General features: G+C 35.4%; 1 protein-coding gene across 2 annotated transcripts in view; it reads left to right on the forward strand.

The window, feature by feature from the left end:
* Nucleotides 1-21,468, forward strand: part of Angpt1 (angiopoietin 1) — a 220,526-nt gene that overhangs the window by 178,913 nt on the left and 20,145 nt on the right. For both annotated transcript variants that reach the window (XM_042673087.1, XM_042673088.1), the window contains exons 6-7: nt 335-436; nt 9,552-9,718. In XM_042673087.1, the coding sequence (XP_042529021.1) occupies nt 335-436; nt 9,552-9,718 (269 nt within the window). The remainder of the gene's footprint in view (nt 1-334; nt 437-9,551; nt 9,719-21,468) is intronic.

Genomic DNA, 21,468 nt, shown 5'->3' on the forward strand with positions numbered 1-21,468 from the left:
AGAATTTTAGAAGTTCACAAAGATAGAAGTAGAAGTTTTTAGGCTCTTTTAACTTTGGTGAGACCCAGAAATGGGTGACTATTATTTTTCTATCTCACTTAATTTTTTACAAGTAAATAATGTAACTGTGATGCAATTTAATTAAAAGCAATTCAAATATGAGTAACAGGGAAATAATACTATGTCTGAATTAACTTTTCCCAATTTAATTTATTTTTCTTCTAGCAAGCCTATAGAGCTATCTATAGTGTTTCTGCTTTGAAACTTGTCAGACAGATGTTTCTTTAAAACAAATCTAATTTGCACTCGCCTTTGCTTTCTGGTTGCTTGTCAGGTGTTTTGCAATATGGATGTGAATGGAGGAGGTTGGACTGTAATACAGCATCGTGAGGATGGAAGTCTAGATTTCCAAAGAGGCTGGAAAGAGTATAAAATGGTAAGTTGGAAGAATTTGCAATATTTTATAATGTTTTATCCTAAGATTATCTTCACCACATTACAAGATAAGCCTTTACATTTTTAGAGGCTCTTGAGTAATTTAAAAATATTAACTAATAGTAATGTTACTGACATTATTTTCATTAGACACAAAATACTCATAAATCATTTTCTGTAAATGATTCCCATATGTACATGAGAAGGAAAGACGTTTTGCTGGAGTTATTTGGTGAACTGTTGTGAATTGTGTGGGGTTGTTCCTAGTTGAAAGAGGGATGAAGCAAGCTGGAACCCGCACTCAGATTGGACAATTTTTTGAACAGGAATTCCTCCATGTATCCTTTTCATTGCCTTAGGCTGGCTTCAGTGACCGAGGTTCATCAGATTTCCCAGGTCACATTCAGCCACCCCACACATAGAAATACAAGTTTTCAGCTTTTCCAATTCTTACTGGACCCAGAAATGGCACTATGATATTTTTTATTGCATACTAGTGGTTAAATTTGATCACAAAGCAAGTTCAGCTTTAAGGTAATAGAGTTATACAGGGCGAGAATTTCAAAACATGGTTCATTGGGTTCTCTAAAAATAACAACAATGTCACTATCATCAACATCATCATCATCATCATCATCATCTTCATCATCTCTAATCATTTTAGTGTTTGTCTTTCTGTATAAATCCTTACCCAATGCTTGACTATGTATGAACAAAACCCAGTACTATTGTTGTTAATAGATATACTAATTATTAATTATTTCCAATAAGAATTGAATTCCTTTAAAGTAGCAAGTCATGCCACTCTTTGGTAGAAAAACCTGAGAAAGTAGATGGTCAACATTCAGGATAGTTTTAGAGAATTGTGATGTTAGGTCAATTCCCAAGGTCCCTTTCTGCTTATAGAGTCTAGAAATTATAATAGCAAATTACCTAATCTATAAAAGATTAAAATATCTGAATGTCCAAAAAGTTTTCTTTTTCTGCTCTTTCGTAATCCTTTTTAATTCATGGTTATTCATACTAGTAATGGAAATATGTGAAATTCACTGAGATTCACAAAATCTAAATGCATTATCATTAAATTTAATTATTACAGAAAAATGGATAGCTTCTGTCACTGTGATTTTTCCAAATGGAGAATTATTACTGTAAAAATGTGCTATCTGACAAGCCAGCACATTAACTAAGAGATACTAACTTGTTAGGTATGAAACTGATTCATTTTTCAAAGTACCAAATGCATCCATTTTTAAAGAAATCTCTTTTTTATTAGTGGAACAAGGCTGGCATTATCCCTTTAATAATAGATTTTTATAAAGTTTAGCCATTCTCCATTTTAAATAACAAAGACTATTGTGATTTATTCAAACAAAAAATAATTTATCACTCAGAGTCAATTATTCATGGTCAGAAAATGAGCTCATATCCAAAATTCTAAAACATTTTGGCACAACTGATTCTGAAAACTTCGTTTTAATAGGAAGACTTCATCCTATATGACCAACTTGGTTAACATTCACCACAATGCATGGTTTAAAAAAAAAGTGTTTCAGCTGCTTCTATCAATTGTCATGCTAAATCTTAGTAGTCATATCCACTTTGATTTCCTGTAACAAACCACTCAGTTCTTCAGCTGAAGGGCACAACATTTGGGAAAATGCACCACTTCCTCCCCAATCTTCCCTAGTCTACTATTGGATAATCAAAGAGTTTATATTACTGCACTGGATAGTAATGTTTCTCACGTCTCCCTTCCTGCCTTTCCTCTCTTCTTCCTTTCGTACCCCTGGATCTATGGGCATGTTTAACCCATGAGGTTTCCATAATTATAGGTTAAAGCTGGAAGTGGCGCTGTGGCTCAAGTGGTAGAGTGCTTGCCTTGAGCTGAAGAGCTGAGGGACAGTGTCCAGGCCCAGAGTTCAAGCCCTATGACCGACAAAAAAAGTTAAATCAATCAGCACATGAAATTACAGATATGTATTATATATTATTATTTATTTTTAAAACCTCTTTCAACATGGAAGTTTTGAATTTATTTGGAACTCAACATTGGCTGTAAGCCTGTGAAAGACTCTCACCTGAGCTTGGCTTTTACTTAACCTACCTTCTTAGGAAGAGATCCAGCAACTGTTTTCATAGATTAGTGAACATGTTTGCTGAGAAGGAAGTCGATAGAGGTCTTTTGTTTGTTTTGTCTGCCTTGGGGTTTGAACTTAGCCTGGGAACCTCTTTGTGTTCAAAGCTAGAGCTCTACCACTTGAGCCACAGCACCCCACTTTCAGCATTTTCGGGGTAGTATATTGGAGATAAAGAGTCTTGTGGACTTTTCTGCCCAGGATGGCTTCAAACCACAATTCTCAGATCTCAGCCTCCTAGTTTTTAAATGCATTTTAATGTAATCACTGTTAAAAGAGAACAATATAAAAATTATAAATAGTTTTTGAAATAAATAATTCTTCATATTATTCATGGGTTGGATGTCTCAGCAGTTAAAAGGATACTTCTACCTCAGCTTAAATTGTCCATTCAAACACCTTTAGATATTCAAAGCTTAGTCTTACGAAAGAAAGCTGAAACCCCTGGGACACAGGGGCTATGTCTGGTTTCAATTTCATTTTTCTATAAAAAGTCAACACTTCTGTGAGGATTATCAGACAAAACAGTGTTAGATATAATCACTATTAATTTGGAAACAGCAAAAGCTGAAATTGAACACTTCTGCAGGTTTTAGCAAAAACTAATGAGTGATGGTCTTTCCCTTAATCTGCCTTATGTCTTTCCATCCTCCCTCCCTCTTTCCCTTCCTTCCTTCCTTCCTTTTCTCCTTCCTTTCTTTTTCCTTCCTTCCTTTCTTCCTTTATTTCTTCCTTCCTCTATTCCTTCCTTCCTTTCCTTTCCTCTCCTTTCCTTTCTTTTTCTCTTTCTTTCTCTCTTCCTGTCTTTCAGTTAGCATTATTTTCAATTAAATTCCAAGTTTGTTTCCTTTACTCTCATTAAACATCCAGAGGAGGAATAGTGTTGATTGGCGTTGGGCCTGAGTTATGGTGTCAGTCTTTCATATGATTATTCTAGACTGAACATGGTTAGTTTTCATGAAATTATATATCCTTGGATTTTTATTCATGAAATAGAAAAAATTACATTTCTTGTTTATTATTATCGGTTAATAATTGCTCTTTTTTTTCTGTCGGTCATTGGGCTTGAACTCTGGGCCTGGGAGCTGTCCCTCAGCTCTTCAGCTCAAGGCGAGCGCTCTACCACTTGAGCTATAGTGCCATTTCCAATCATTGCTCTTAATGGAGCACATTGTTTCATAAAGGTTTTCTCTTATTTGTGTATGTTACATAATCTTTGTGATAAATATACCTGAGATAAATTCTATTTTAGATACAAAAACAAAATTTGTCTCCTGATGTGGAGCCCATTATGAAGCAGTGATTTTATGCCTGCTCTACTTTATCTGATTAAGATATCTTTTGGAAGGGTACCTGGAACATTTATTCCTCTCCTTTTTATATTACTTTCCCTCTTTGGTTTATAGCAGATTGATCTGTAATTCCTCTTAATTATACCTATTTCTAAATCCATTTCAGACACAGTGAGTGCACATCTCCATGGTGAAACTAAGTCATCTCCATTAAAAAAAATCTCCACAGTTCTTTCTGGTATGCATTTCAAGCTGAAAGAAGCTATCAGAAGAAATAATTTACTAGTATGAGTAGAATATCTTAAAATTACTCTTTCATAGATCCTAGTGTGTGAAATGTAAAGAGAAAAGGATTAAAGAAATAAGACCAGAGGAGAGTTAAAGGAGACAGGTATACAGCATTAAAGACCATTGGTAAGGATGAGGAGGTAGTCTCTGCTTTCATTTCTATCACTTTTGTAAATAATTGGTTTGAATTTTTCACAGAATAATTTCTCAAATTAAAATGACAGTTGGGCACATGTGTCTAATTCCTATACCCCTCACTACTCCAAAAGCTATCATCTGAGGATCAAGGTTTGAGGGCAGCATAAGCAGAAAAGTCCATGGAATTCTTATCTGTAATCACCAAAAAGCCAGAAATGGAGCTATGGCTCCAGAAATAGAGCACTAACCTTATGTACTCAAGGGACAGCTCCCAGGCCTCCACAGCATAAACACATACAAACATACACACATACATACATACATACACACCCATCACCAGTTCCAACACCACCATCAACAATAACCCCCTTTGTATAAACTAACACTCCACTTGTCATCCTAATACATTAGTTCCCAGTATATAATTATAAAAGAGGTGACAATCATAATTCACTGTACTCATAAGCTGATCTGTTGAACTGAGACTTCTTTGTACAACTACTTAAGGATAATAATATTTTTAAAAACATTAAACATGCCTTTTAAATATTTTTTCGATATTCTCTCATTCATGTTTAGCAGAAGCAAGACACTGGAATATTTTGTTTCCTGGTTCATAATATATAGAAAGGGTCCTGCATATCCTAAAATATCTCACAATCTCATGAAAGAAAGGCAATGAAACAGAAAACACTGTGTATTATGATATATCTTCTAGCTATAACAACAAATAAATTTAGCTAAGTGCTTTTCGTCTCTCAGCACTTTGTTAAGTGCTTTCGGTAAATTGCATTCTCACAACATTATACATGGAGATGATTTTTTTTCCAATTCATGCTTTTCAGATAAGGAAACTGAGGCTCAGAGTAAAGTAGGAAGTTCCACAGTAAATATGTGACATAGGAAGGCTTCAAACTGGAGCAGAGATAAAGTTATTTAATGCAACCAAGATGTTATTTCTACATGTTAGATCTTTGATCATTCCTGATAAATTACCCAATAGACAGCTGACTAATATGAGAAGACATTTCCATTTCCCCTCTATTAAAATAAAACATTTTCATTTGTATGATGAAATAGTACTGCTTCGCTACACTTGGCTATTAGAAGATTTTCTTCCCTCCCACAGCTCTCTACCAGCCATATTGATTCATTGTCAAACAATTGTTTATATGGGTTTTGGTTTTTGTTGTTGTTGGGTTATTGGGTTTTTTTTTGAGAAGTTATATAATATTAAAATGTAGTTCCTAAAGCAAATTTTCCTTACTTCTTCTAGTAAATTTTTAGTCAAATTTTGAGAAAAGTCAGTACATTTTCTGTTTTTCCTGAAAGAACAAAACCAGCAAACTGTTTAGTAAGCGCTATTTTTGTTCACTCCAGGGGAGCACACGGTTCAGCGTGCTAAGAATGGAGGCTTTTGGAGGAATGACTATGTATTTATCCACATCTGAGGTGCACCCCAGTTCACTGCCCTTCTCTCTGGGGAAGCCAGAGAGTTTTATCCACACCACGCTTCCAACAACATGGAAATATGTGACCTAAAACTTAACACTTCATCATTCCCAGACTCTTTACTCAGCTTAATATAATTCCTTAGCCTCTTTTACAGTGGCTATAAGAAAGGGGAGTTTTCAGTGGATAAAGGGGAGAAAGTGGCCATGTCTGAGCTGAGAAAGACTGTAGGGGAAATCCCGGGGGTTTTCAGCCTCTTCCCAAGGGCTGCTACATCGGAGGTCATGTTAACTCTTGAATTTTCACCTCCTGTGACTCTGGATGTTTCTTAGGCATTCAAGATAAGATTTGTTCTTAGAAGTTGGTATAAACTGCCATAAGAAAATGTAAAATTCTTAGCACAAAAAAAAAAAATTGCTATTTCCTGCTAGTGCTGTGTCTTTTTTTAAAACAGTGACTAGAGCATCAAAAACAAAGACCCAAGAAGCCACTGGAATGCTAACTTGAAGAAGTCCTATATTTTTCTCTATGCTATAGGGAGATGGTCTTCAGAGGAGTAAATGCACAGTGTACACCAGACTAAAGGTGTTCAATTAATCAAGAAACTATGTTAAATTGAGGAAATCACTTTGAAATATATATATATATATGCATATTAATATATTTCATTTTAACTTTAGATATAAAGATATACATCCACTTATACTGTTGATTGTTGTGTTGTTGAATGTAGAGCCACAGTCTGAGATTCTGGGTCAGGAGTTCTCTCATAAGCTTTCTTGTAATAGAACACATTAAATCTCTAATTTTAAGTCCCTTAAACAATACTGAAAGAGACTTGAAAAGCACTCTATTTTAAATGTCTAGAAATTTCTTATCCTTTCTTATCTTAACATCTAAGTTTTTAAAAATTAGAGACAAAGCATTTAAATTAGGCTTTTAATTTTTTTTAAAGTAAAACCTCTTTCCCTCACTAATATATAACATACTTGGATATTATATAACAAAAATTGTTGTCATAATAGCAGAACTGACAAAAATAAGTTTGACATCAATCATTGCTGGTCTTTGGGAAGTAATTACATTTCAGAGACAATAGGGCATGGTGTATTTAATGCAATTTTAGTACACTGTGCACTTAAGTGCATTTTAAAAAAGAAATGGAGAATGCTGATTCATTTATTAGGTTTGGTAAACGTATAGTTCTAAAAAACTGATATACATTAAGTTTGGAAAGAAGCAACAGTTTTCAAGTTTTATGTGTAGTGAGAAAATAAGGAAGGCTTTTATTATTTTTAGTACTTTTCATTGTACTTTTAAATGTAGATTGAAACTTTTGTTAATGAATGTCACTTTTTGGCTTGGCGCTGGTGCTCATGCCTATAATCCTAGCTATTCAGGAGGCTCATAGTTCAAAGCCAGCCTAGGCAGGAAAGCCTGTGAAACACTTATCTCCAATAAACCACCAGAAAACTGGAAGTGGTGCTGAGGCTTAAGTGATAGAGTGTTGGCCTTGAGCTGAAGAGCTGAGGGACAGTGCCCAGGCCCAGAGTTCAAGCGCCACGACCAACAACCAAAAAAAACAACAAAAAATAAATGCCACTTTTCATTGTTCAGATTAATAGCCATATTGGTCTAGTACAGTTAAACTTATTTTTTTCCATTTGTACGAGGTAAATGCACTCTGTTGAATATGTAAGTTCTTATCTCCGTGGATTTGATTCAGGAAAGGATAAAGTATTCTTATTTATTTATTTATTTATTTTCTGGTGGTTTATTGGAGATAAGAGTTTCATGCCTTTTCCTGCCTGGGTTGGCTTTGAACCATGATCCTTAGATCTCAGTCTCCTGAGTAACTAGGATTACAGGTGTGAGCCACCAGTGCCTGGCCCTAATAAAGTATTATCTAAATAATGAAAAACATGCCACATTTAACTAGAATCCATTTGTTTGTGAAACATCAACGTCTGTCTCATAATAACTGGAATGTATCTTCTAATATAAATGTGCATGAGGCAAATCAGGGACTTTCTTCATATGACACTTAAGTGACTTCCCTCAGATACTTGACTGAATGTGGAGTCAGGCATTTCTTTTTCAACCAGAGTTACAGTGGGCAATTGGATTCAACCACATTATCTATTGTAAGGTTACTTCCCTAAAGGGGCACATGAAATGAATTCCTCCCTCTGTTGTTTCTTATCTTCCTTCCCTCCCTTCCCTCCCTTCCTTCCCTCCCTTTCTTCCCTCCCACCCTCTCTTCCTTCCTTCCTTCCTTCCTTCCTTCCTTCCTTCCTTCCTTCCTTCCTTCCTTCCTTCCTTCCTTCCTACCTTCTTCCTTCCTTCCTTCCTTCCTCCTTTCTTTTCCTCCTTCTTGCCTTCCTGTTTCCCCTTTTCTTTCAACTTCAATAAAGACTTACATGCTCAGTGTATGCTAGCTGTCCAGTAGGGTTTTATCCATAAACAAACCATAGTTTTATTGGTAAAGGGCTCATATGTGACTAAGTAAGATACTCATATACACAAGAATTAAACTGATCTTCAGGCATTACCAAGAAATGCCTTCTAAAGAAATCATGAATACATAAAATGTAAAATCCCACCTGTTTCTTAGATTTGTTTATGTCCCTGTCACTGATATCTCCAACATAAAGAGGTGGATCACTTCTGGTGAACCACCATGTTTGTTTCTTCCTATGAAGAAACTATTTTGAGGACTGGGAATTGTCTTAGTGGTAGAATGCTTGTTAGCATGCATGAAGCCCTGGGTTTGATTCCTCAGTAACACATAAAAAGAAACAGTGGTGCTATGGCTCAAATGGTAGAGCTCTATCCCTGAGCAGAGAGAGGCTGAGTTAGAACCCCAGGCTTGGCAAAAAAAAAAAAGAAAAAGAAAAGAAAAGAAACTATTTTAAATACTAAAAAAACACTGCTCTCAAGAAAATTATAATAGCATTAAACTGAGATTCAAATGTCTCACAGTCTTCTCCAAACACTCCATCCCATTGAAACAATATAAATGATTTCAGTCATGGATTTATAGGTTTGGGTATTAATATTAAAAGATAACATTCAGCCAAGTGCCAGTGGCTTATGCCTATAATCTTACCTACTCAGAAGGCTGAGATCCGAAGAACATGATATGAAGCCATTCTGAGCAGGGAAGTCTATGAGACTCTTATCTCCAATAAACTACTCAGAAAAAAACAGGTAGTGGCACTGTGGCTCAAGTGGTAGAATGCTTGAGCAAAAATTCAGGATCACTGCATTGTCCCAGTCAAACCCCAAGACTGGGAAAGAAACGATGAGTCTATTAACAAGTCTAATGATCTATAAAGTATAGGGGCATAATTAGATTCCTGAATCAAAAAACAAAAACAATGTTATTAAATAACTTGTTTTGTAGCGTACTTCCTAGTAGTCATTAGAAACTGTTTTAAGTTACACTCAAAATATTATCTAGCACCTTAGAAACATTCTCAAAAGCAAATAAAATGGCAAAGTGTTATCTCATTACCCTTACACCTAGGCAAATTCATTTTGAAAACTATTCTGTGCATGTAGACTTGATTAGCAGATGTGTTACTACATAAAGAATGATACATCATTGGAGAGATACATAGCAAAAGAGCGTTGAAATAAGTCAGTAACTGAAATATATATATATATATATATATATATATATAAATGTCTAAGAGGAGTATCTTTCTTTTCAAGTAATGACTTTTATTGTTATTTAGAAAATCAATGCTGAACATTCAAAAAAAATCTGTCTGGATTACAAATGCGTTTCTGTCTTCTTTCCCAGGGTTTTGGAAATCCCTCTGGTGAATATTGGCTGGGGAATGAGTTTATTTTTGCCATCACCAGTCAGAGGCAGTACACCCTAAGGATTGAATTAATGGACTGGGAGGGAAACCGAGCCTACTCACAGTATGACAGATTCCACATAGGAAATGAAAAGCAAAACTATAGGTAAGTCACATCTCAGGGCAGAACTCAACTGCCTTTAACCCAGCCACTGAGGAGTTGGAGTGGGAGCATGTGGAAAAAAATGAATGGTTAAAATAGGCCTTCAAGATGAAAATTGGGTTGTTTGTATAGGCCCATGACAAAGAATACAGGGAGCCTGTGAAGGTTTCTTGAAAGCTTTAAATATCAGTTTTCATAGACTGACTGACTACCTTTGATGTTGACTTAAATTCTAGAATTAAATCAAGGATAATATTATTGTTGTTGGTGTGCCCTTAGTGCTATGAAGGTGTAAAAGGCTCACATATATGACTGCTATCAGAAATGATGGTGGTCTGAAAAAATAATCTCTCCCTTTTGCTCAAGGATTTTCTACTTCTACTTTATTTACCTTTCTTACGTTTATTTTTCAAATTATCTTGAAGAAAAGAAGGATTATGCCTGGTGCATTTGAAAGATTTGCATAAAAGAAGGGATATACGACATATTTAAGAGGGTTTTCTTTCACTGTATAAACAGTGTAAAGGGCAAACATAAATTCAACTCACGATATGAATATGCATAGTACAAGGTATGTGGGAGTGTGTCTGCAAGTGTACAGATCTGAGTTTTCAATGCTAGTTTCACCAAAAATAATATATATCTATAAGTCTGTCTAAAAGATGAGATATGCAAATAGAGTAAGACACTTGCTTTTTAATATTTCTAATTTTTAATTGCACAGCTTTGGGCTGGGAAGGTGGCTCAGTCATTAGAGTACTTGCTTTTTAATGCATGAGGCCTTGGTTTGATTCCTCAGCACCACATAAGTGAAAAAAACCAGAAGTGGCACTGTGTGTGGCTCAAGTGGTAGAGCACTAGTCTTGAGCTGAAGAGCTGAGGGACAGAGTTCCAGCCCCATGACTGACAAAAATTAAATAAATAAATTGCACAGCTTACACACTATGATTTTTTTAAATTACAACTGAGACAATAATGTCATTTTTATTCTTTGAATACTTATTCTATTACTTCGATGTTCTAGGAAATCTTCTAGGCATTGGCTATTTGGTAGTCAGTGACAAGTTATCTAGTGTTACAGAACTCACTGTCAAGCTTTGCTATAAGGTCATAAAGGCCTGATTGGCATTCCTTTGTGAAACATGGGGAGGATATTTCATTCAAGTTTTTATCACTACCATTAATGGAATAGTTGGCATATTGGAAGTCATTAACTGTACATGCTGTAATTCTATACTTAGCAATTTTGACTTTCAGTATTGTGATTACGTCTGCCTTAGAAACATGGTTGTATGTGTTAAAAGATGGCATTGCTTTTCAAGTAACTGCAGTGGTAACAACCAACCAAAACCATGTGCTTTGTTCCATCCAGAGGGTATGTCCTCACAGTGCAATTGTTTCTTTTCCAGACATAACATTCCTTAGGAATTGAAATCTGTACCTTTTCCATGGCATGATTCATTTCATTTTAATAGATTGTATATAGAGTTAGGTCCTTGGAGACGTAATAATCATTTTCTTCACAAATAGTGAGTATGTCACCCCAACAGATGAGAAATAGATCTAAAGAGTTGACATTCCCCTGACAGCAACTCAAGGAACCAGAGACATTTATTATATGCAATGGAGTGTAAGGAGAAATGTTTCTAAGGAAGTCAATATTTTGAGAGTTTTATAACACACACACACACACACACACACACACACACACACACACACACACACACACACACACCGCTGTAAAACATCAGGTTGATTGCACGCACATGTGTAGCTAGAGGAATGTTAAGGAGACCATGTGTATGGGCAGATTTAGGAGTACAACTGGCATTTGTTGTGGATGTTGGGTATACATAGTGAATGTGGCTGTGGCATCAGCATGAGGAAGAGGCACCAATCACCTCTTCGAGAGCCTTCATTTGCCTCACTGAGCTTTTCTCATTCTGACCATGGCTATGATTTCTTACTCTCGTCCATGTTATATAAACCTAGGTCTTTCTATCTAGGGTAAAATACAAACTCATATCCTCATTTTTCTTCCTTGAGAGATTTGTGCACATTAAGAATATGAATTTAAAAGCTAGAGATCAGAATTAGGAGGCTGCACTTTATTTCCATATCTCTGATTTCATAGGAAAGAAAGCTGAGTTCTGGAAATATACACTATTTTTCATCAAAGAGAGAATGATTTTGTCAGTGTGGTTTCTACCTCTGTGCTGCTGTCATAGTGTAGATGACTCTGGATCCCTCTGCTATCAGAACCTAACAGAAGAGAGATCTGCAATCATCAGTTTCTTGTGTGATTAAATATACGGCTTACTTCTGGAAATTAGGCAAATTGGGAAATTAGACTTCCTGAGGCTCATAGATAATTAAGCATACTGCAAAACAGTAATTCACTCAAATAAAATGGAACAGAAGCTTAAAGGAGATGCTAGCCTTTTGAGGCTGGCCTCTCCACTTGCATCACTACTGGTCCTAGGCCAGTAATGCCACACCATGCCTCAAGCTTCAACTTGTCCATTATAGCCTGAAGGTGCTTCTCTGTGCTTTTTGGTCTCCCCTCCCCCCCTTCTCTCCTCTCCTCTCCCTTCTTCTCTCCTCTCTTCTCCTCTTTTCTCTTCTCCTTCTTCCTTCTCTTCCTTTCCTTTTTAATTCTTGTCTTATTCTCTTCTCTTTTTTCTTCATTTCCTTTTTCGTCTTCTTTTTTCTTTCTTTCTTCTCTTTCTTCTTCCTTTCCCTTCCCTTTTTTTCCTTTCCTTCTTTTTATCCTTTTCATTCCCTTTTTTGTTCTTTTCGTTTCCTTCCTTTAAGTTTGTCTGTTTGTTTGTTTTACAGAATTGGGGTTTGAACTCAACACTGCATGCACAAGCACCCTATCACTTGAACTGCAAGCCCCCAGTTCTTTTGACCTTTGCCTTTTTATTACTGCTAATTTGGTTTTCAGATAGACTCAATGCTTTTCCCCCAGCAAATCCTCCACATCCCTGGTAGCTGTGATTCTAAGTGTGTGCACCTATTCCTGACCTATGCAAAGTATTACTACTAAGATTTGTATAATATTTTATACATAATACTTATTATTAATGTTAATCAGTTCATAGACTGAAGTTTTATGGTGTGTGCCGTTAGACACAGTTGAAAAATCAGGAAAGCAGTTTCAATTCATTGATCTGTTCTGATTCAACTCTTTCAACTAAAATTAAATATTTAGAATTTATGTTAGATTCTTTTCATATTTTGCTACATTTTCCCTATTTTGAATTAAATTCAGAAGGGTTTGGGGTGTTTTCCTAAAAATAATTCCTTGTAAAATATTTTGAAATTTTATTTAGCTCTAACCACAATATATAGATTTAATTCTACAAAAGAGAAGAAACTACTTTCCCATGCTCTAGATTTATACTGATTAAAAGTAAGTGTTGTGAACGGATAGATGAAACTTCAAATGTGAAAATATAGTACATTTACTTTCCTTTTATCCTCTAAGGAAACTTAAATGATTTTCTCAGATAGAAAACAAAATCTACAAAACCCAAGAGAATATGGATAAATAATCATGTTGGAGTGTCATGATAACCGGGATGTGAAGTAACAACAATCACTGTGAAATCATTACTTACCACCCCAAGAGAGGTAGCTTTACTCAGATCCTCATCATCTAACACCCAGACTATTAGGGAGTCTTCTTGCCTCTAATTTTCATGTTCTCTGATGTATCTTCATGCTCTCCAATGTCTCTTACACACTACTGCTGTCTTGATTTTTTTTTCCAACAGACAATGAGGCTTGATATTTTTGCTCACCCATACACTTGAACAATGTCCACAGATCTACAAGTTAAAGTGGACCACTGACCTGGCTATTCCTTACTCAGCTATTACTGCTAAATACTCCCTCTAACCTTGCTCTTTTTTAGTGATTATATTCCAGTAACATTTTGCAAGTTCCCTAAGCTCTTAATGCATTTATTGTGTTCAACTTCATATCATGTGAATATTTTTATTTTCTTTTATTGTAAAGGTGATATACAGAGGAGTTACATAAGTTAATAATTAGTACATTTCCTTTTGAACAGTGTCTTCTTTTTCCTCATTTTTCTCTCAGGTTTTCCCTCCCTTTAAAATTGTGTAGTTTATTTTCAACATAGTGTCAAGTGAGTATCACTGTGGCATTTGTTCACCCTTTGTCTCACTATTTCTGTATTCCTCCTTACCCTCCTCAAACAGATAAACTTACATATAAGACAAAAGGTACAGAAAATAAAAACAGAGACAAGTAGAAAATAACCCCCCCAAAACAAAATAACAAAAATCCTCTTATTTCCATTTACTGGAGTTCATTTTGATAAACTTCATTTTATATGATCATGTTCACATAGCTTGAGCCCTTCTGATCCTCTCCTACGAATATCTTCCTTTGTTGTCCCTCTGTGAATTAGTCTAGAGCCCTGTATAATTTATCATGTCCAAATATACTTTTTGTCTTTTGCCATCCACCATGTTTATGTGTAGATTTATAGGCACATTCTAGTTACAACAAATGAGGGAAACCATGTAAGTTACTTTAGGTGTGCCTTAATTTGCTTATTAGTTTTTTTCTAAGACTTTCCATTTCCTAACAATGGTACAATACCATTGTTTTCTGATTGAAGCAGAGAATCCCATTGTGTATATATACACCACATTTGCTTGATCCATTCATCTGCAGAGAGGCATCTGGGCTGATTCCATATGTTGGCTGCAATGAACATGGTTGTGCTGGTAGCATTAGTGTAGCCTTATTTGTGGTCTGTTGGATAAATGCCCAGGAGTGGAATTTCTGGGTCATATGGAAGCTCTATGTTAATCTTTAAGAAACTTCTATATTGCTTTCCAAAGTGGTTGAATATTCCCACCAACAGTGTAATAGCATTCCCTTTTGGCTACATCCCTGCCAGTATCTGTTACTGTTACTTTTATCCATAGTGACCATTTTAACTGGGGCAGAGTGGAATCTCAATATTGGTTTTGTTTGTTTGTGTTTGTTTTTGTTTTTGTTGGTCATGGGGCCTGAACTCTGGGCTTGAGTGCTGTCCTTCAGCTCTTCAGCTCAAGGCTAGTGCTCTACCACTTGAGCCACAGTGCCATAAGCTTTTTCTGCTTCTGTGGTGCTGAGGAATCGAACTCAGCACCTCATGCATGCAAGGCAAGCACTCTACCACTGAGCCACCTTCCCAGTCCCTCAATGTTGTTTTGATTTGCATTTCAAAAATCTGAAAAAAAAAACTGAAGCAGATTTAAGGAAATGGAAAACCCTTCCATTCTCCTGGACTGGGAGGGTTAACATTGTGAAAATGGCAATGCTTTTCAAAGCTATCTACAAATTCAATACAAAACTCAGCAAAATCCCAAGAACAACCTCTAGTAGGGACTGCAAAGGAAGCTTCTTGCTTCCTTCTAAGAAGAAATAAAATTGCGAATAAAGGTACCTCACTTAAACTTGTTTATACTGTCAAAAAATGTGAATCTCAAATTTTACAAAGCCCTTACTTAGTTTTTGGTAAAAGTCTCAAGGTTGGCTGGACTTTTTGAAGGATCCAACCAGTAAGCCACTTCCCAGAGCTGACTCTCAGTCATGCAAGATCAAAAGGGGAGTGAGGGATGTTTAAAGCATTGAAGTTTTTTGTTTATTTGTTTGTATTGCTTTGTTTTACAGAGGTCTTAGTGCACACATTCATTTTAACACTTAATTTTATGATTTATTGTTAGAAAAGAGGAACAATACTAGAAAATGTATTTATTCTATTTTGCACCAAAAACTCATTTTTCCAGTATGGGTATTTCTGAACTTTGGGAAATACAGTTTCATTGTTCCAGATCTCAGGAAGATATCTATAAATAAACACACAAAACTAAGTATGCTTTAGGCACTATGCACAGGCAACCACAGATAACAATATTTGGGCTCACTGTTTTCTTTGGAGGAAGAATTGATCACAGATTGGGTATATGCATGCTTCATTTCTACCACAAAGAAACTCAAGACAGGATTTTGCTCAGATCAGGAAAGAAGAATAACTTGTAATATTCTTACTAATTTCAGGATTAGAATACATTTCCATTGGTTAAAAATTGTAAGTGAAGAGACAGTGAAAATATATGTCATGTAAACTTAAATAGATGAAACTCTGTACAGTGTGTTCATGGATACTGAAAGTTAATACCTAAAATAATCAGAACACTCATGAACGTGAGATTTACTTTTTACTTGGGTTAACGTTTCCTGTAACTGAAAATTCCTCTGTCTTAATGACAATACAGATTCCCAGGACTGTGGCATCACAAAAAAATTTCCCCCTTGTACATCTTCTATAAACATTCATAGACAATTAACAACTGATCATATAAGGCTTACAAAAGAAATAAGGTCATTTCCTTGTTCTTATCATATTAGTCAGGTTAACATGCATCAGTTCTAGTAATTTCTCAATGATCCAATCCCTTGGATATCATCAATTAGGGAAGATTTAATATGTCGAGTAAAGTTTTCAGAAAGTAGATATCAGAGTTAAAGGACAAATTTACATAGATGGTATTTTTAGAGTCTTTTTTTCTTATATCAGTTATAACTAAAGAAAGAAAACAGACATTGTGCTGGATGCAAAGCACCACAAGCACCATACTATACAAAAAGAAAAAAAAAGTTAATGTTCTCAAAGGATTGGAATTTTGATTTGTTAAGGGATAAACATTTGAATTAAACAATTGTTATTCTTATCTTCCGGTTTGAAAATAATGTTTACCTTAGCATAAGTGCCCAGCCAGCAAAGAACTGTTTGGTTTCTTGTTCTCCGAACTTTGCATTCTGCTTGCTTTATATAAAGTAAGAACTTTCAAACAATAAACAGCCTTAGGGATTTGAGAAAATTGGTTCTTTAGTTCTCTGATTTCTCCTGTCTACTTGTCTGTCTTAATTAGTTGTGAAACCATCTCATTATTTTCATCACTCTCTTTCCACATATATGCTTATCAAGGTCATATTTGCTTAAGTTAGACAAAACCAACCACTCATACAACTCATGTTTACTGAGCTACTGTGTGTTTTATAATTATTAGTGAGGGAAGTTTGAGGTTTTATTTGATTTTTTATTTTTATAAAATAATCTTCAAGGGTTTTTCTGACTATTGTTTTATGTAATCTCTACAATGATATAAAGAAGGACAGTGGAATTCTATGTCTCTATCAGAAAGAATGACATAGCCCCCATTTGTTAGGAAATGGAAAGACTTGGAAAAAATTATTTTAGCTGGGTGCCAGTGGCTCACGCCTGTAATCCTAGCTACTCAGGAGGCTGAGATCAGAGGATTGCGGTTCAAAGCCAGCTTGGGCGGGAAAGTCTGTGAGACGCCTATCTCCAATAAACCACTAGAAAACCGGAAGTAGCGCTGTGGCTCAAGTGGTAGAGCGCTCACCTTGAGCTCAAGAGCGCACAGACAGCGCCCAGGCCCAGAGTTCATGCCCCATTACTGACCAAAAAAAAAAAAAAGAAGAAAAAAATATATATATATTTATATATATATTAAGTGAAGTAAGCCAGGCCCAAAGAAACACAGGCCCCATGGTTTTGCTTATTTGGAATAACTAGTACATGTGTAAGACAAGTAGAAAAGGTAAAAAAGCTATGTACATATGACCATATAAGATGATGTTAAGCAAAATGAACCCAACAAAGGGACACAAATAGTTTTTTCTTTCTTGTTAATGTTTCTAATGTATTTATAATGTACCATGTGATTTTTTTGTTTCTTTGTATGTTCCTCCCCCACGGTATAACCCCTGTTTTCACTGTATTTGATGTTGACACCCTGTATCTTGTATGTACCCTTCTCTAATTTGAGGAGGGGAAGGGAAAAAAACAAAATGCTTAAATAGGGATACAGGTTGACCCATTGTAACAATGAGATGTACAAGACACTGTTGAAAATGAACTTTACAACTTTGGCTTGGGGGGTGAGGTAGTTGTGGAGGTGGGAGGGAAAGGGTGGTAAAGGAAAAACAAAGGAGGAAGCAACAATGCTCAATAGGAAATGTACTCATTACCTTGCTCATGTAACTGAAACCCCTCTGTACAGTATTTTTACAATAAAAATCGTACAAAAAAAGAAGGACAGTGCTATTGCCAGATGCATTTTAAATAAGATGATTGGGAATCAAGGAGAAGAGATATGCTGGGAACACTGTCAAACTCCAAACTCTGTTATGTTCTGCTCTCTTTTTATTTATGTGTTTGTTTGTTGTTACTGTAAATGTGGTGTATTGAGGGATTATAGTTATATAAGTCAGGTGATGAATACATTTCTTTTTGAACCATGACACCCCTGTGAGACTTCCCTCATTTTCTCCTACTTTTTCCCTCCCGAGCCCTCCTTCCTGACAAGTTGTATAGTTTATTTTCAACACAGTTTCCAGTGAGTATTACTACTGCATTTGTTCAGCCTTCGTCCTTGTCCCACTGTTTATATGCTCTATCTTACCCTTCCCCAAAACATTTAAACTTATATAAGAGACAAAAGGTACAGAAGTAAAAAAAAAAAAAAAAACACAGCAACAAAGGAGAAAAAAAGAAAACGAAACCAAAAACCAAAATAACCAAAAACTTGTTTTCCTTTCTTGGAGTTTATTTTGATAAACATCATTTTATATGATCACATGCACATAGATGTTGAGCCTTTGTGATCCTCTCCTAAGAATATCCCCCCTCAGTCTCACTGTGTAAATGTTTATGGACTCAACCCAGATACCCCTCAGTGGACAAATGGATCAAGAAAATGTGGTCTATATACACAATGGAATTGTATGCTTCCATCAGAAAGAATGACATTGCACCATTTATAAGGTAATGGAAAGACTTGGAAAATATTGTACTAAGCAAAGTAAGCCAAACCCAAAGAAACACAGGTTGCATGGTTTCCCTCATTTGTAGTAATTATAATGTGCCTATAAATCTACGTGTAAATGCAATGAATGGTAAAAGACAAAAAATTACACTTGGACATGACAAATTAAACAGGGATATCAGTTTGAGATACCAGTGCACAGGACACTGTTGCTAATGTTTTATGTATTTATTTTCTGATATCTAGGAAAGGAAGGAAAACAGTAAGAATGTTAGTTAATGACTTTGTTAGCAGTAAGACCTTCATTCATCTTTATTTTCTAAAGAACCACCTCTATCTGTTTGATCTTAATTCATTATTGAATTATCTATAAGTATTTGTCTTTAATTCTTAGTCAAATAATACATTACCAATCCTTTCAGTCTTCTTACTTATACTCTCCTTTCTTTTGAAACTTGTTTCTCCTTATTAATTCTATCTCTGAATGTTGATCATCATACCACTCTGTCTTGGATGTAGTCACTCTTGCTACATTTATTTTCCTATCATTTTCTCACATATGCATTGATAGGCTTTTGCAAACAAAGTATTCTTTTAACTTATGGATAATTAAGTAACACAGCATGTAACAACACAAAATTAGGAGATTATCCCAACAGAGACAATAGACATAGGTATCAACAGTGAAAACCATGTTTTTTCTTCTGAAACAAACTCAAAAAAACCCTCAAATCAATGGGTTCCAGAGGGATTTATCTAATAGAGTGGGTACTGCTATAGATACAGTTTGCTTCACAAAACTTGATGGATTATTTGGATTCCAATATGAATTTGTAGATTATTTCATGAGGTATTTCTTTAATCCTTATTCTGTTGACAGGCACAAACTAATTCCATACTCATTATACAAGTATCCCAGTACAGATCAGTAGGTAATTAACATCTGAAAATTTCAGATTTAAAAAATAACAATGCCCTTGGGGTCTATAGTTATTTGCATTATCAGAGTTAAGATGTTACTACATTTAAACCATCTCTTGACATGACTAAAACTTAAATTCTGAACGATCTGGATTTTTACTTCACAATGATTTAATAAATATTTATTAATCTTTGTATTATACATACAAAGATTATCAATCTTTGTATTACATATATATAGCATATGGAGTTTACAAAGATAGCTGAGTAGTACTTGTTAGAAATTCATAGCTCTGGTGAGGAAGATAAGGAACATAAATAAATACTATTACACTAGGCAAAATGAGATGTGCCACTAATGAAGCACTATAACCTTGTTATGATAGTTTACAGGTGAAAGGAGAATCCAGGTTTCCTTCAAACACTTTACTTGTCATTGAAGGATGGTAGATTTTGAACTTGTGAAACTGAGGGAGAAACTGGTTATTTGTAAGCAGAGGTTTGGATGGTCATGCATAAGAGGATAAAATGTTATCTCCAAGATGTCATTGTTGAAACATTAGTTAGCTAGAAAAAAATGCAGTTTATTAGCAAACTCTAATATGAGAATCAAGTCTTCCCTTAGGCTAAAATGAATATACACACTTCTTTATCCCAAGGCATCCAGTCTTAGTATACTATCTTAGATTGTGAATATCTTTAAAGAAGTATATTTTCTGCTTTTCATATGCTGCTCCCTTTCTTTCTTATCTTTTCTCCATGTTAGATAACCTCACAACTTGCTTTGTTGATATTTTTCACAATGTTTTTTGGAATTCTCCTTACCGTCCTCCAATACTACACCCATGGCAACTTCCAACCTAATCTTCACCAGACTTCTTTTAAAAGTTTAGAATCTGCTAAATGTTTGCCTTGTCCGCTTTCCCTTTAATAAGAATCATTTGCATATCTCCCAATGATATCTTCATAGTGCCAAACAAGAGCTTCTCCCCAGAACTCTACAGTAAGTGGAACACTGCTTTCTAGCTCTGTATATTGACAAGAGAAATACTGTCTTTCTTTTCAGAAAGGGATAGCACTTATGTCACTTAAACTCCAGGAACATAGAAATGCTTCGAAGACCTATTTGCTGATGCAACCCTGCCCTTTCTGTAGAGTGAATGGGGTCAGGGGTTGGTTTCTGCACAGGCCAACCTGGAGAAGCAACCACGAGTCATAGCCATGTCAGGAAACTGTCAGATTGAGTCATTGCTATCAGGCTCTGAAAGGGAACCATGGGGGTCATTTTGTATTTTCTTCAAGTAATTGTGAGAAAGACAAACTAGTTCCATATGGTGGCCTAGAGAGAACTCAGAGCCAAAATAGAAATCTATTCAGCTTGTGAATACCAAGAACCTTAAAGTTCAGCTATCTGAGAATCTGTCTACTATTTAAAGAGTTGAGGCCAAACTTCAATTTGTCATACATGTAACTTGCACTGTCCTGGATAATGAAAGAGCCCCCCCCCAAAAAAATACAGTGAGGATGTAAAAAATATGAAGAAGATGGCAGTCCCTTAAGTAGACAAAGTAGTAAGAAATGAGTTCATGAGTCTGGACTGCTGATTTTAAAGAAAGGCAGGTTATTGGAACTTTTGTATGATATATAAGGACATGGTGAAGTGTTTTTCCATATTGGAATGCACAGTGGTCCTATATTCACTAAAAATTATGATGACTTAAGCTTTGTAGTTATTGAAGTTCCTAAAAGTGAAGGAAATGAATAATTATATTTTTCACCAGGACTGACTTTACAAAAACTCATAAGCAATTTCAATGTTCAGGTTCATTTTTTCATAAGACACTAATTGAAGAACTCAATATATTGACATTCTTTATAGTGATTGAACCAAAATTATCTTTTTCTTTTTGCTTTTGTTTTTGCTAATGTGTGTCCTTAAACTTGAGATCTAGC

Source organism: Dipodomys spectabilis, unplaced genomic scaffold (genome assembly GCF_019054845.1).
Source record: "Dipodomys spectabilis isolate Male_0828 unplaced genomic scaffold, ASM1905484v1 ptg000783l, whole genome shotgun sequence".
NCBI classification, from domain to species: Eukaryota; Metazoa; Chordata; class Mammalia; order Rodentia; family Heteromyidae; genus Dipodomys; species Dipodomys spectabilis.